General features: G+C 34.8%; 1 protein-coding gene across 1 annotated transcript in view; it reads left to right on the forward strand.

Moving 5' to 3' along the window:
- SLCO6A1 (solute carrier organic anion transporter family member 6A1) overlaps nucleotides 1-13,326 on the forward strand; it is a 96,938-nt gene that overhangs the window by 37,648 nt on the left and 45,964 nt on the right. Inside the window, exons 7-8 of the mRNA XM_087861894.1 lie at nucleotides 1,341-1,485; nucleotides 12,436-12,631. Coding sequence (XP_087718020.1) covers nucleotides 1,341-1,485; nucleotides 12,436-12,631 — 341 coding nt within the window. The remainder of the gene's footprint in view (nucleotides 1-1,340; nucleotides 1,486-12,435; nucleotides 12,632-13,326) is intronic.

The following is a 13,326-nucleotide window of genomic DNA, read 5'->3' on the forward strand; positions in this document are numbered from 1 at the left end:
TGGAGTAGGGCTGGGAGCCACAGTGCTACAAGAAATGGCTGTTGCATGAAATTACCTGCTACTGTGCAGAACTAATTCAGTTCCTCCTTTTCTTTTTCGACACCTACCATAATTAAGCCTGATTTTATCACATGAAATCCCTTGAATACTGGTTTTATGTCTAGCCTTTTTCTTTGTCTCCCATATTTATATTTAAGTAAAAAATAGATTTTTTTTTTTTTAAAAAGAGGAAAGCCTAGACACTTCATTGGAAAGGTCTGTTGTATTCCGAGTGTTTGCTATGTTTCCAGTTTCTTTCTAAGTAACGTTCCCATAGCCCTTTTGAATGAAGTGCCCAGAAGGGTTTCTTTGTGCATGAGTTGCCATGCTCTATATGGTGTACTTCAAATGTCCTGGTAAAAACTAGGTGTGGTATCAGAACTTGAGCCTAAGATAGCAATCCTTAGAATTCCCAAAAACCAATTAAGTAACTTGAGAAAATATCCAATAGGACACCTGTTATAAAACAACTAGTTAATTTCTCTTTCTTGGAAGAGTATAAATAGGAGAAAGGCTGGGAAACTTGAACGACACAGCTTTAATAAACTGACATAGAGAAAATGAATGTGCAAAGACCATTGAGATAGAGAAGCAAATGGAGAGACAATATAGTGAGTAGCTGTGATAGAAGTAGATATAGGCACAATAAGCTGACAGAAACTGAATATCTGGGCCTTTGTAGCAATTAAGACAAAGCAATGGAATGCCCACTAGAGAGCAGACCAGGCAGACCAGGTTAGCTGCCATTTGCTTCTGAATCATTTTCTCTTTATGAGTGCTGAATCATTCAGCTACTTAGAGAGTGTTTTTGGCTTTCTTACTTTACTGTGTAACATTATAATAAGTCTCATCAACTGGATTAACCTATGAGTCTGTTAATTTTAATTCTAAAGAGTCCAAACACAAAAATTATCTAGTGCAGTGGTTCTTAGTGTGGCTCCCAGGCCATCATCATCATCATTGCCTGGGAATTTGTTAAAAACGCAAATTCTTGGACCCTGCTCCAGACCTACTGAATTAGAAACTCTGAAAGTAGGACCTGCCAGACTCATATATAAAAATTATAGGTGGTATGGAGGTCAAATAAATAAAAATGGTTCAAACACTACATGTCTTTAATGGTATTTGTATATTGGTGAATTGCAAATTTTGAGATATATATATATATATATATATATATATTCAGTTTAGATTGGGAAAGGCAAAATTTTTGCTAATTGGTCATTAACATGTGAGTGAATAAATCTATTCTTCTTTACTTAACAAAATAAAATAATTTGTATATAACATTTCTATTTCAGGTTCTGTTGAAGAATCCAGTATTTATATGCCTAGCTCTGACCAAAGCTTCAGAATCTTTAGTTTTTATTGGAGCTTCTGAATATTTGCCTATATATATAGAAAATCAGTTTTTATTAAAACACTCTACAGCAACTAAAATTGCAGGTAGACCATTTCTGCTCATTGTACTCATTTTGAAGTTTTTATATAAAGTTTTCTTATATGTATTTATGAATATTTCAAATAAGCATAAAGTAGGAATAATAGCATTTGCTCAAGTTTTATTTATCTTATTTTATTTTATTATTTTTCAATGATTCTGTACATTACTCAGTGCTCATCACAATAAGTGTACTCTTAATCTCCTTTATTTTACCTACTCCCCCACCCACCTCCCCTCTGGCAACCACCAGCTTGTTATCTGTATTTAGAGTCTGGGTTTTTGTTTGTCCCTTTTCTCTTTGTTCATTTGTTTTGTTTCTTAAATTCCACATATGAGTGAAATCATATGGTATTTGTTTTCTCTGACTGACTTATTTCGCTCAGCATTATACCCCCTAGGACCATTCATACGGTTGTGAATGGCAAGATTGCATTCTTTTTATGGCTGAGTAATATTCCATTGTGTATATATTTCGCATTGTCTTTATCCATTCATCTATCAATGGACACTTTGGCTGCTTCTACAATTTGGCTTTGTAAATAGTGGCTGTACCAGTTTGCATTCCCACCAACAGTGTACAAGGGTTCCTTTTCCTCCACATCTTTGCCAACAGTTTGTGGTTTTGATTCTAACCATTCTGACATGTGTGAGGTGATATCTGATTGTGGTTTCAATTTGAATTTCCCTAATGATGAGTGATGTTGAACATCTTTTCACGTGTCTGAAATATGTCTCTTGTAGGCAGTATATAAGTTCTATTTTATTTATTTATTTGAGAGAGAGAGATAGAGAGGTGGGGGGATGGGCAGAGGGAGAGGGGGAGAGAGAGAATCTTAAGCAGGCTCCACACTAGGTGTGGAGCCTGATGTGGGGCTTGATCTCACAACCCTGAGATCATGACCTGAGCCCAGATCAAGAGTTAGGCGCTTAATCAACTGAGTCAACCAGGCGCCCCCTCCCCCACTTCTTTTAGAGAGAGAAAGAGATACACATGTTATTTTTAATCCCTTCAGTCTAAATGGGGACACTTAGACCATTTACTTAAAAATAATTATTGATAGGTACATACTTATTACTATTGAGTTTACTGTTTTCTGGTTATTTTTGTAATTCTCTGTTTCTTTCTTCTAATTGATGACTTTCTTTAGAGTTACATTTGGATTGCTTTCACTTTATCTTTTATGTCATTATAGGTTTTGGTTTGTGGTTACCATGAAGTTTATATATAACATCCCAAGTATGTGACAGTCTGTATTTGGTTGATGGTTGCTTTAGTTTGAACACATTTTAAAAGCTCTGTATTTTTACTCTCTACCCTCCATGTTTTATATATGTGCTTTTGCATTTTTAAAGTTTATGAAACTGTTAACTAATTTTTTAGATGTAATTGCTTTTACTACTTTTGTCCTTTAACCTTCATACCAGCTTTATAGGTGATCTACAAGTTTTACTCTATATTTGCTTTTACCAGTGAAATTTTTCCTTTCATAATTTCTTACTTCTAGTTATGGCTTTTTATTTTCCACTTAAAGAAGTCCTTTTAACATTTCTTACAAGGCTAGTTTAGTGGTGATGAATTCTTAACTTTTATTTATCTGGGAAATTATTTTTCTTGCCTTCAATTCTGGGTGATAACCTTTCTGGGTAGAGTATTCTTGGTTGTAGTTTTTTTTCTTTCAACACTTTGAATATTTGTGCTACTTCTTTCTGGCCTGCAAATTTTCTGCTGAAAAATCAGCAAATAGCCTTATAGGGTTTCACTTGTATGTCACTAGTTGCTTTTTCTTGCTGCTTTTAAGATTCTTTATCATTAATTTTTGACATTTTAATTATTATGTCTTGGTGTGCACTTTCTTGGATTCATCTTGTTTTTGACTTCTTTTTTTTTTTTTTAAAGATTTTATTTATTTATTCGACAGAGATAGAGACAGCCAGCGAGAGAGGGAACACAAGCAGGGGGAGTGGGAGAGGAAGAAGCAGGCTCATAGCAGAGGAGCCTGATGTGGGGCTCAATCCCATCATGCCGGGATCACGCCCTGAGCCGAAGGCAGACGCTTAACCGCTGTGCCACCCAGGCGCCCCTTGTTTTTGACTTCTGCGTTGCTCCTGTCCCACCTCTCTTCCTTTCCCCTTACAAATAGCCATTATTCTAAAGTTAGAGTGCAATCATCCCAAACATGTGTGTATATTTTTACTGCTTGTAGGCCTATCTGTATAGTCTGTTTTTAAAATTCATGTATCATTTTGTTTATATTCTTCTGCTACTTTCATCTGAAATTATTTCCATCAGATTCACATTGTTGTCTATCTATTTAATGCTGTGGAATTCTATTTTATGAATATACCACTGTTTATTTGTCTATCATTGTACTAATGGGCATGAATTTGCCTCCAACTTTTCATTCTTCCAAACAATGCCATAATGAATAGGCTCATACATGTCTACTTGTGCACATTTATAAAAGTTGGTCTAGGGTTAGACATTAAAGGTGAATTGATACTGTGTACATCTTCGGTTTTACTAGATACTAAGAATTGGCTCTCCAAAAGAGGTTGTAGTTAGTATTAAATGTTTTAAGATTCTGGCATTAATGGGAAAGTTGTAAATATTATCATTTATTTTATGTTGTAAAAAGTCAAGGACACACGCAGTAACATTTAGGGTAACCAGTAATAGTTAAAAAAAAAAAGAGTAAACGAGTATATTAATTTGAAAAATTTGATTAATAATTTAAAAAAAACAAGAAAGAAATACGGAACATAAAACATGTGGGACAAATAAAAAACAAATATTGAGATATGCAAAAATTTTGGCCACCAGCCTATTATGGAGCAGATTTTATGAAACAGGGCATACCATTGTCAGACTGCAAATAGTCCAAAGTAAAAAAATACGGCAGTTTTAAGGGCCATAATGACAATATTTTGCCATGAGTCCACCATGTTGTTTGCCATTCTGATAAATCTCATGAAAAGAGTGGGACTAAATTCATTCAATTTGTTTAAGTACAGTGTTTAATTAAAGGATAATATCAACAAAACTCCAAGCAACAGGGTAAGGCCACATGGAGTATTTGGCCTCAGTCATGCTGTTAAAGTCTTGGACCCAACCAGCTAAATAAATCCTTTGGCCCTCATGGTCTACCTTAGAATGCAAGATGGCTTTCTCCTTAAGTTTCTGTATTGACCTTTTAACTTAGCCTGAATTATTAATTCAGATATAACAGAAAGTATTAGCAATTGTATATATTCTACCTTGGCCTACAAGGATGAAGTTTTGGGCAATTCTGTCTGAAATAGTGCTGATCAGTGGCAGAGGCTGATCAGAACGCTTTCTGAGGAAGAGGTGTAGTGTCACGGATTATTTCAACTAAAGTCAGGAAAAAATTTTATACCACCTTTTCTGAGAGTATTACTCTTATTATAGTAATAACTGCCTTCAGGGTGGTACATATAAATAATATGTCAATAATCCATCCAAGAAGCTCCTCTGAGAAAGATTTCCACAGTCTTCTGAGGGCTATTTGATCTACTGGTGATGTTTCTTTGAACACTCGAAGATCTCTTATGAATATCCCTATAGCCTGAATATACCATTTTCACTTGACAAGGAAGGCTTGTCAAATAGTTGTGAATAGGATTTAGAGTATCCCGAAATGAGAATATCAGTCCACAGAGTCACAAAGCCTCCTCGGGTCAGGGCTTCAGTTTTGACAAGAGGCCAGTAGTAAGCTAAGAGTTGTTTTTCCAAACTAGCTGTTTTAGGGAGTCAGTGAGTCCAAACCCCAAGGGATGAGGAGGCTGGCTCCCTCTTCCAGAATGCTCCAGTACACAAAATGCGCAGTTATAGAGACTTGTAGCTCAAATGGATAATTAGGTTTGTGGTGCCTCGAAGCAAGAAGTATGCCATAGCCTGTTGCTTAGCTTCAAATTTGGGTCTGGATTACACCCCTTGTGGGTTAGCTGATTGAAAATACCACTAAAATAGAATATCCATGAGTCAGCTACTGCTTGTAATCTCAGAGTCCAAAGTGATGCTATGCTGCCTTTTGGTTGGGGGGAAGAGGGACAACAATTTGTCCTTAATTGACAGAGGGGTTGAGCATTGTGAATCTGTCTGAATAATTCCCCCAAAACTTGATGAGCAGTCTTCTGGATTTTGTTGGGCTTTATCAGTCATCTTTGCTGATTGAAGGTGTGGTTACACCAAAGTCAGAGCCTTTGAGTCTGAGACTTCTGACCCTTCATCCAACTGAATATTTATTTATCATTGAAAGCTTTTGGCACAGTGAGTAATGGTACTCACAATAAATCCTGATATACCCCCTTGTAATAGTCAGGGGAGTTTAGGAAATACTGCATATATATATTTGTGGCCTTGCAGCATGACTGAGAATTTGTCTTTGGTTGCTAATGGGATACAAAAGAAGGTCTTGGCAATGTCCAAGACAGCATCTCAAATGCCATTCAAGTGTGCCATAAATGTAGTTACTTCACAACGTCTGGGACTTCAAGGAATATAGGAACAATAACTAAATTTAATTGGTGGTTAATCTGCTGTAAATATCAATTCCTTGATAACTGTTTTCACTGGGCATAAGGTCTGTTGAATTCAGTTATTGCTCATTCTTATTCTCTTACTACCCCTGCTTCCTTTAAGGCCATAATCAAGGCTGGGATTTTCCGTTATCCTCCCAGGATTCTATGTTATTTCTGTTGGACCATACAAGAGGAGATAGGGACACAGGTTTTGGTATTTCAATTTATGTATTTCATCTTTACTTTTGGAGTTTAGGAGCATATATAGCACAAGTTTTTAAATATAATTACCAGTTATACATTTTGGAATTTAATATACAATTGAAAGCTACAGCATTAGTATATTGAAGCCACAACAAAAGTACACTGAATTCCAAAGCCTCACCCACAAGGTCATTTTACCTCCTTTTCTGAGGCAGTTTAAGAGTCCAAATTCTATTCAGTGCCTCATCTATGGTTTTACATGGGAAAATGTTTTTCTTAGGGAAATCTTCCTGAGAGGGTCACAATATTATAGCAAAACAACGGAGATGTTTTACTTTTGTCCTAGAATGGATCCAAGGTTGGCATGACAGACTGTAGGAGGAATTAGGCCCTCAGACAGCCTAGCTATTACCAATTTACATTAACAAGCAATTGCTCACTCCGCTATCTCATCAACAAACCAACAAATCAAATCAACTTCTAATGATTCACTGGTTTCTGTCTATAGTGGTTGTAAATTTCCCTCTTTTCACATGCATTATAATTGTACGTCTCTATAACTGTTGTCTGAAATCAAGAGGAATCCTTTGTCTAACCAGTATGAGTCTTAATAATAGTTGTTACAGTGTGGCAAACCTCAGCTTTTTATGGTTTGAGATCTCACATTTAGGTCCTTAATCCATTTTGAATTTATTTTTGTACAGTGTAAGAAAGTGGCCCAGTTCCATTTTTTGCACATCAATGTCCAGTTTTCCCAACACTATCTGTTGAAGAGACTGTCTTTTCCCCATTACTATTCTTTGCTTTGTTGAAGATTAATTGATCATGTAGTTTTGGGTTTATTTCTTGGTTTTCTCTTCTCTTGATCTCTTTATCTATTTTTGTGCCAGTATCATACTATTTATGTAAAGCTTTGTAATACAGCTTGAGGTCTGGAATTGTGATGCCTCCAGCTTTGCTTTTCTTTTTTAAGGTGACTTTGGCTATTTGGGATCTTTTGTGGTTCCATACAAATTTTAGGATTATTTGTTCTAGCTCTGTGAAAAATGCTTTTGGTATTTTGACAGGGACTACATTAAAGGTGCAGATTGCTTTCGGTAGTATAGACATTTTAGCAGTATTTGTTCTTCTAATCCATAGACATGGTATGTTTTTCCATTTCTTTGTGTCGTCTTCAATTTCTTACATCAGTGTTTTATGGTTTTCAGTACAGGTCTTTTACCTCTTTGTTTAAGCTTATTCCTAGGTATTTTATTATTTTGGGTGCAATTGTAAGTGGCATTATTTTCTTAATTTCTCTTTCTGCTACTTTGTTATTAGTCTATAGAAATGCAACAGATTTCTGTAGGTTGATTTTGTATCCTGTGACTTTTTTGAATTTATTTATTAGTTCCAATGATATACTTGGATTATTTTCTCTTTATTTTTTACATATTTATTACTGGTTTTTGATTTGCGGTTACCATTAGGTTTATATATAATATCTTCTGTGTAAAGCAGTCTATATTAAGTTGATGGTCACTTAAGTTTGAGCCTATTCTTTATTTTTCAACCCTTCCTCTATGTTTTAAGTAGATAACATCATAGTTTATGTCCTTTTATTTTGTGAGTTCCTTGACTGATTTTTACAGATATACTTATTTTCACTGCTTTTTAAACTTCCTATTTTTCTTACTTTTACTTATTTTTTTTTTCCCCTCACAGAGTCCCCTTTAACATTTTTTTCCCTCACAGAGTCCCCTTTAACATGGACTCTTTTAGCTGTTGTTTGTCTGGGAAACTCTATCTCTCCTTCTATTCTGAATGTTAGCCTTGCTGGATTGAGTATTCTTAGCTGTAAATTTTTTTCCTTTCATGTCATTTTCTTCTGGCCTGCAAACTTTCTGCTGAGAAATCTGCTGATAGCCTTCTGGTGTTTTCCTTGTATGTAACTGTCTTCTCGTAGTGCTTTTAAAATTCTCTCTTTATCATTGCTTCTTGCCATTTCAATTACTGTGTGTCTTGATGTGGACATCTTGGGTTGATTTTATTGGGGGATATCTGTGCCTCCTGGATCTGGATAACTGATTCCTTCCTCAGACTAGGGAATATTCAACTATTTTTTCTTTTTCTGGGATCACTATAATGTGAATGTTGTTGTGCTTGATGGAGTCACTGAGTACTATAAGTCTATTCTCATTTTGCATAATTTTTTCCTCACCTGCTCAGCTTGATTTCTTTCCATTACTCTATTCAAGTCTCTAATTTGTTCCTCCACTTCCTCTAGCCTGCTATTTATTCCATCTAGTGTATTTTTAATTTTGTTTGTTGTGTTCTTCATCTGATTGGTTTTTTCTTGCATTTTTCTATCTCTTTTTTAAGGGTCTCACTGAAATTCTCCACTCTTCTCAAGTCCAGTGAGTATCTTTATGGTCATTACTTTGAATTCTCTATCAAGCATACTACTTATATCTGTTTCACTTAGATCTTTTGCTGTGGTTTTGTTTTGTCCTGTTATTTCATTTGGGACATATTCCTCTGTCTCCTCATTTTGTTTAACCCTCTGTGTCTGTTTCCCTTTGTTAGAGAGGTCAGATATGTCTCCTACTTTTGAAAGTAATGGCCTTATGAAGAAGAGGTCCTGTAGTGCTCTATAGGGCAGCGTCCTCGGTTCACCAGAACCTGGCACTTCAGGGTCATCTCCTATGTGTGTTGTTTGTGCCCAGCTCTTGTATCCTGGCAGCACTGGTTGAATTTTCAACTGCTTTGTTTCCTTTTGGGGTAGCCTTCAAAGAGCTAGCCATTTAATTGTTGAACTCCCTGTGCCAGTATTTTCTTATTGCCTAGGGCAAGAGCCTGACAGACAGTATTTTCCTAGCTGAGTTGGGTTCTCAGTTTTTTGCTCACAAATGTTCGTGATTCTCCCAAATCTGTAGTTGTTGGGTTCAAGCTAAATAAACCAAGGGCCTTTTCCTGGGTCAGTTATATGCCATGGGGATGGAGATAGGACTTGGAGCTCAAACATTTTATATAGACTGCCATCCATTCCCCTTGTTTTTATCTTTGTCTCAACTCCTGCTTTTAATGGTACCTATTGCTCTTCATTTCTGAGATTCTGGGATAATGGTTTGCCTCTTCTTGACTTCCTTACTTTCAGGCTTACTTCTCACCCTCTGAAGTCTCCTGATTCAGTTCCAATTCCCACAATTTTCTTGATAAATATTGCCCCAACTCTATTAATTTGTACTTTTTTTGTTTTCTAATGAATTTGTTTGTGAATGTCTACCTTTTTTCAAACATTCATATATTTACTGTGTTCCTGGATACTTTTCTAAGCAATTAAATATTGAGTCACTTAATTCTAACAACCTTATCATGGTGGCATAATTCTTTATAGATTTTCCTTAGTAGCATCTCATACATTTAGATGTAATTTTCATTATTTTTCTATTGTAAGTATTTTTAAGTTATGGTTCTTATCATGTTTTTATTTAAGTCATGTCTTATTGAGAAAAGATTTTTAGTTTTTAAATATATGGTTTTGTTTCTCTTTTTAAATAACTATTCACATCAAGTAATACTTTCCATATCTTTAGTAATGTTGTAAGCTAAGTGTCTGTTTATGAGAAAGCTGAGAAAAAATACTTTGCTTATGGTTTCTTAATTTTCTGGGCAATTTTAACATTTATTTTATACAATGTCATTAGGTATATATATATATATGTTTATGAGCTACATTTCATGGCACATTTTTTAAATAAAGATTTTATTTATTTATTTGACAGAGAGAGACAGCGAGAGAGGGAACACAAGTGAGGGGAGTGTGAGAGGGAGAAGCAGGCTTCCCACTGAGGAGGGAGCCCGATGCTGGCTCCATCCCAGGACCCTGGGATAATGACCTGAGCCGAAGGCAGATGCTTAAGGGCTGAGCCACCCAGGCACCCCTTCATGGCACATTTTTTAGTACTTTATTTTCAGATTTTTCTTTAAAAAATATCCAATTTGATAATCTGTCATTTTAATAGTTAGGCTTTATCCATTTATCGTTATTGTGGATTCTGACATTTTTTAGTAGCTTTTAACTTCTTACTTGTATTTCTTTATTACCCTTCAAATTGCTTCTTTTCTCCCCTACTATCCTGTCCTCTCTCAATGGACTCATTTTTCTTTTTTTTCATTTTATTCCCTTTGTTTTCTTCAGGAGATTTTAACTACACATTGATAGTTCACTAGCCCCAGTCTTCAAGAGTGAGTGAATGTGTTCATGTCTAGTCTAGATTATTAATTTTATCATTTTATGAATTAGCTATAATTATCATTCTTTGGCAAGTAACGTGCTATTTGGCAGATTTCACGATTTTTGCTTTATTCTTGATGGTATGAAGTTTTCTTACCTTACTTCTGTGTGTCTTAGGATAGATTTAATTATTTATTCTTAATCATTCTCAGTGGTTGGAGACTAGTTTTATTCCCACAACTAATATATTTTTTAATGATGGAAATTTCTCATTCTCACTTTCAATTCTTCATATATTATTTCTCTGACATTCATTCCATTATACTTCTCACAAGTGCTGTAAAACATTTTGTAGTGCCTCTTATTCTTTTCCCAGTGTGTTTTTTTTTTAAAGTTACTTTCTGATTAGTTTTAAATTTTCAAAAAAAAAAAAATGAAGATAGTACAGACAGCTCCCATACACTGCACACCTAGTTTCCCTATTATTAACATCACATTAGTATGGTAGTTTTGTTACAATTAATGAACCAATATCAATACTAACTAAAGTCAGTATTTTATTTTTTTTTCCTTTGCTTTTATATAATGTCCTTTTTTCTCTCCCAGGATCTCATTTAAGATATATTATATTTAGTTGTCATATCCCTTAGGATTCTACTGGGTTTGACAGCTTCTAAGTATTCCATTGTTTTTTATGACCTTGAACAGTTTTGAGATGTGCTGGTCAGGTATGATTTAGAATGTTCCTTAATTGGGAATTGTCTGATTTCCCCCCGCCCTGTGATTAGACAGGGGTTATGGGTTTTAGAGGGAGGATCATAGAAGTAGAGTGGCATTTTCATCAAATCATATGAAGGGTGCGTACTATCACCATGGCTTACTACTTTTGAATTTGACCTTGTTCATCTGGGTAATGTTTATCATATTTCTCCACTGTACTTATTGTCTTTTAACTGCTTATCTTGGTTATTCTCCTTTCACTCTTTTTTTTTAATAACATAGTGCATGAAAAACATGATGCCGTCTTCTAATTTATTAACTGCAAATGTCTCTGGCCTGGGACTTCAGTTTTTATTTTAACAATTATATTTTTAAATGTCCAGGTTTATTAATTTTTTATTCGTCTGCTCTTTTCATTCCTTTCTCTTTTTATTTTATTTCTTCTTCATTTTTATGGCAGTTAAACTTTCATTTATCTTTTTAAGCATTCTAAAATTACTTATTTACAAGCTTCCCACAGATCTTCAATGATATAAATTGAATCTGATGTTAATGGGAATTTATTTTGCCTTATATTTCTCTTGCTATATTCCTATTTAAATCTACCACTTCTTTATATTTGGAGCAAAGGAGATTATATCAATGTATGCATTTACTGTACTACTTTCATATGACTATTTTCTAATTATATGTCTTCTTCCTCCTCTTTCTTATCCTCCTTCTGCTTGCCTCTATCTAATCCTTTATGCTTGATTGAAAAGAAGTATTCCCGATAATGGCTATTCTGAAATCCCACTTTGTTGTGAGATTGTTAATATTGCACACCCATTCACAGAACCAGTGGGTGGCTTAGTTTAATTCTTGGTAATGAACCTCTGTTTTTGAATTCTTGTCATGGGCATGTCTCTTGATGTAAAGTATAAATCCAGGCAACTATTCAATAATAGCTCTGAATAAGACAGTTCTCATCTTCTGTTTTGCATGAATTAAGTTCTGGATTTATCTTAGATGCCATTACCACATAGGAGCAAAACTTCTCCATCATTCCATTAGGCCTATAGTTTTAGCCCTACTCCCAAATTTGTACTCTTAAGGTTCAGGTTTGTTGAGATGTTTATCATGCCTTTAAGTTTTCATTGTCTTTTTATTTAAATCTATGTTTGCTGTATGTTTAGAGCAGGGGGATTGCATCTACATATGAATTTTCTGTACTATTTTTTTAGCTGACTATTTTTTTTAAACTGTTTTCTTTCCTTCTCTGCCTTTCTTTCAGGATTTGTTTTACTTCCAGGAGGTGGACTTGGCCAGCTTCTGGGAGGTATCATTGTTTCCAAGTTACGCATGTCTTGTAAAGCCCTTATGAGATTTGTAATGGTTACATCTGTTATATCACTTACATTCTTTGGGTTTGTAATTTTTGTACACTGTAATCCAATACCACTTGCTGGGATCAATGAAGATTATGCCGGGTAAATATTATTTTGTATATTGGATTTTTACATTTGAACCAACAGTGTATTTCTCAGTCAGTTAATAATTATCTAGTAACCCGTGTATATATATATAGATATATATATCTATATACCAAGTTTATACCATTCTTGGAATTATTTAGCATGTAAAATAAATATAAAGCATAATTTCACCTTTCATATTAAGGGCAGAAATATCATGATGGAAGCTAGCGACGTGCTGCTTATGCATAAAGTACTAAAGAAAAAAAAGGCATTGAAATGATTCAGAACCTAGAAGTAATATTCTGTATTAAAGTGGCTAACAACTAAGAGACAATACTGACTATATGCAGCCTTACCTTGTGTTCCTGAATTGGTATATCTGCCTTTTTATAGACATCAAAGAATAGAACTGAAGTTCCTCTGAAAGTATGTGTAAGTAAGGTCTCCTTTAAGCTAAACATGCAAAAATTCAAAGAACTTGGCAGAGATTGATACTAAATACAGGGGAATAGAATTTCAATAGAAAACCTAAGGATTGAGCAAGTAAAGTAAGTAAAAAAATAAGAGTTTCACTTCTGCCTACACTGGAGTAGCTTGTGGCAGACCAATGCTCCCACTGAGAACAACTATAAAAAACTGAATCAAGTTTAAAAGATTTGTCTCAAGGCATCAGAGGATTGTTTAGGCAAATAGAAATTCAAAGGCCA

This window comes from Ursus americanus, chromosome 5 (genome assembly GCF_024610735.1).
Source record: "Ursus americanus isolate L20-20 chromosome 5, mUrsAme1.1.p, whole genome shotgun sequence".
Taxonomy (NCBI): domain Eukaryota; kingdom Metazoa; phylum Chordata; class Mammalia; order Carnivora; family Ursidae; genus Ursus; species Ursus americanus.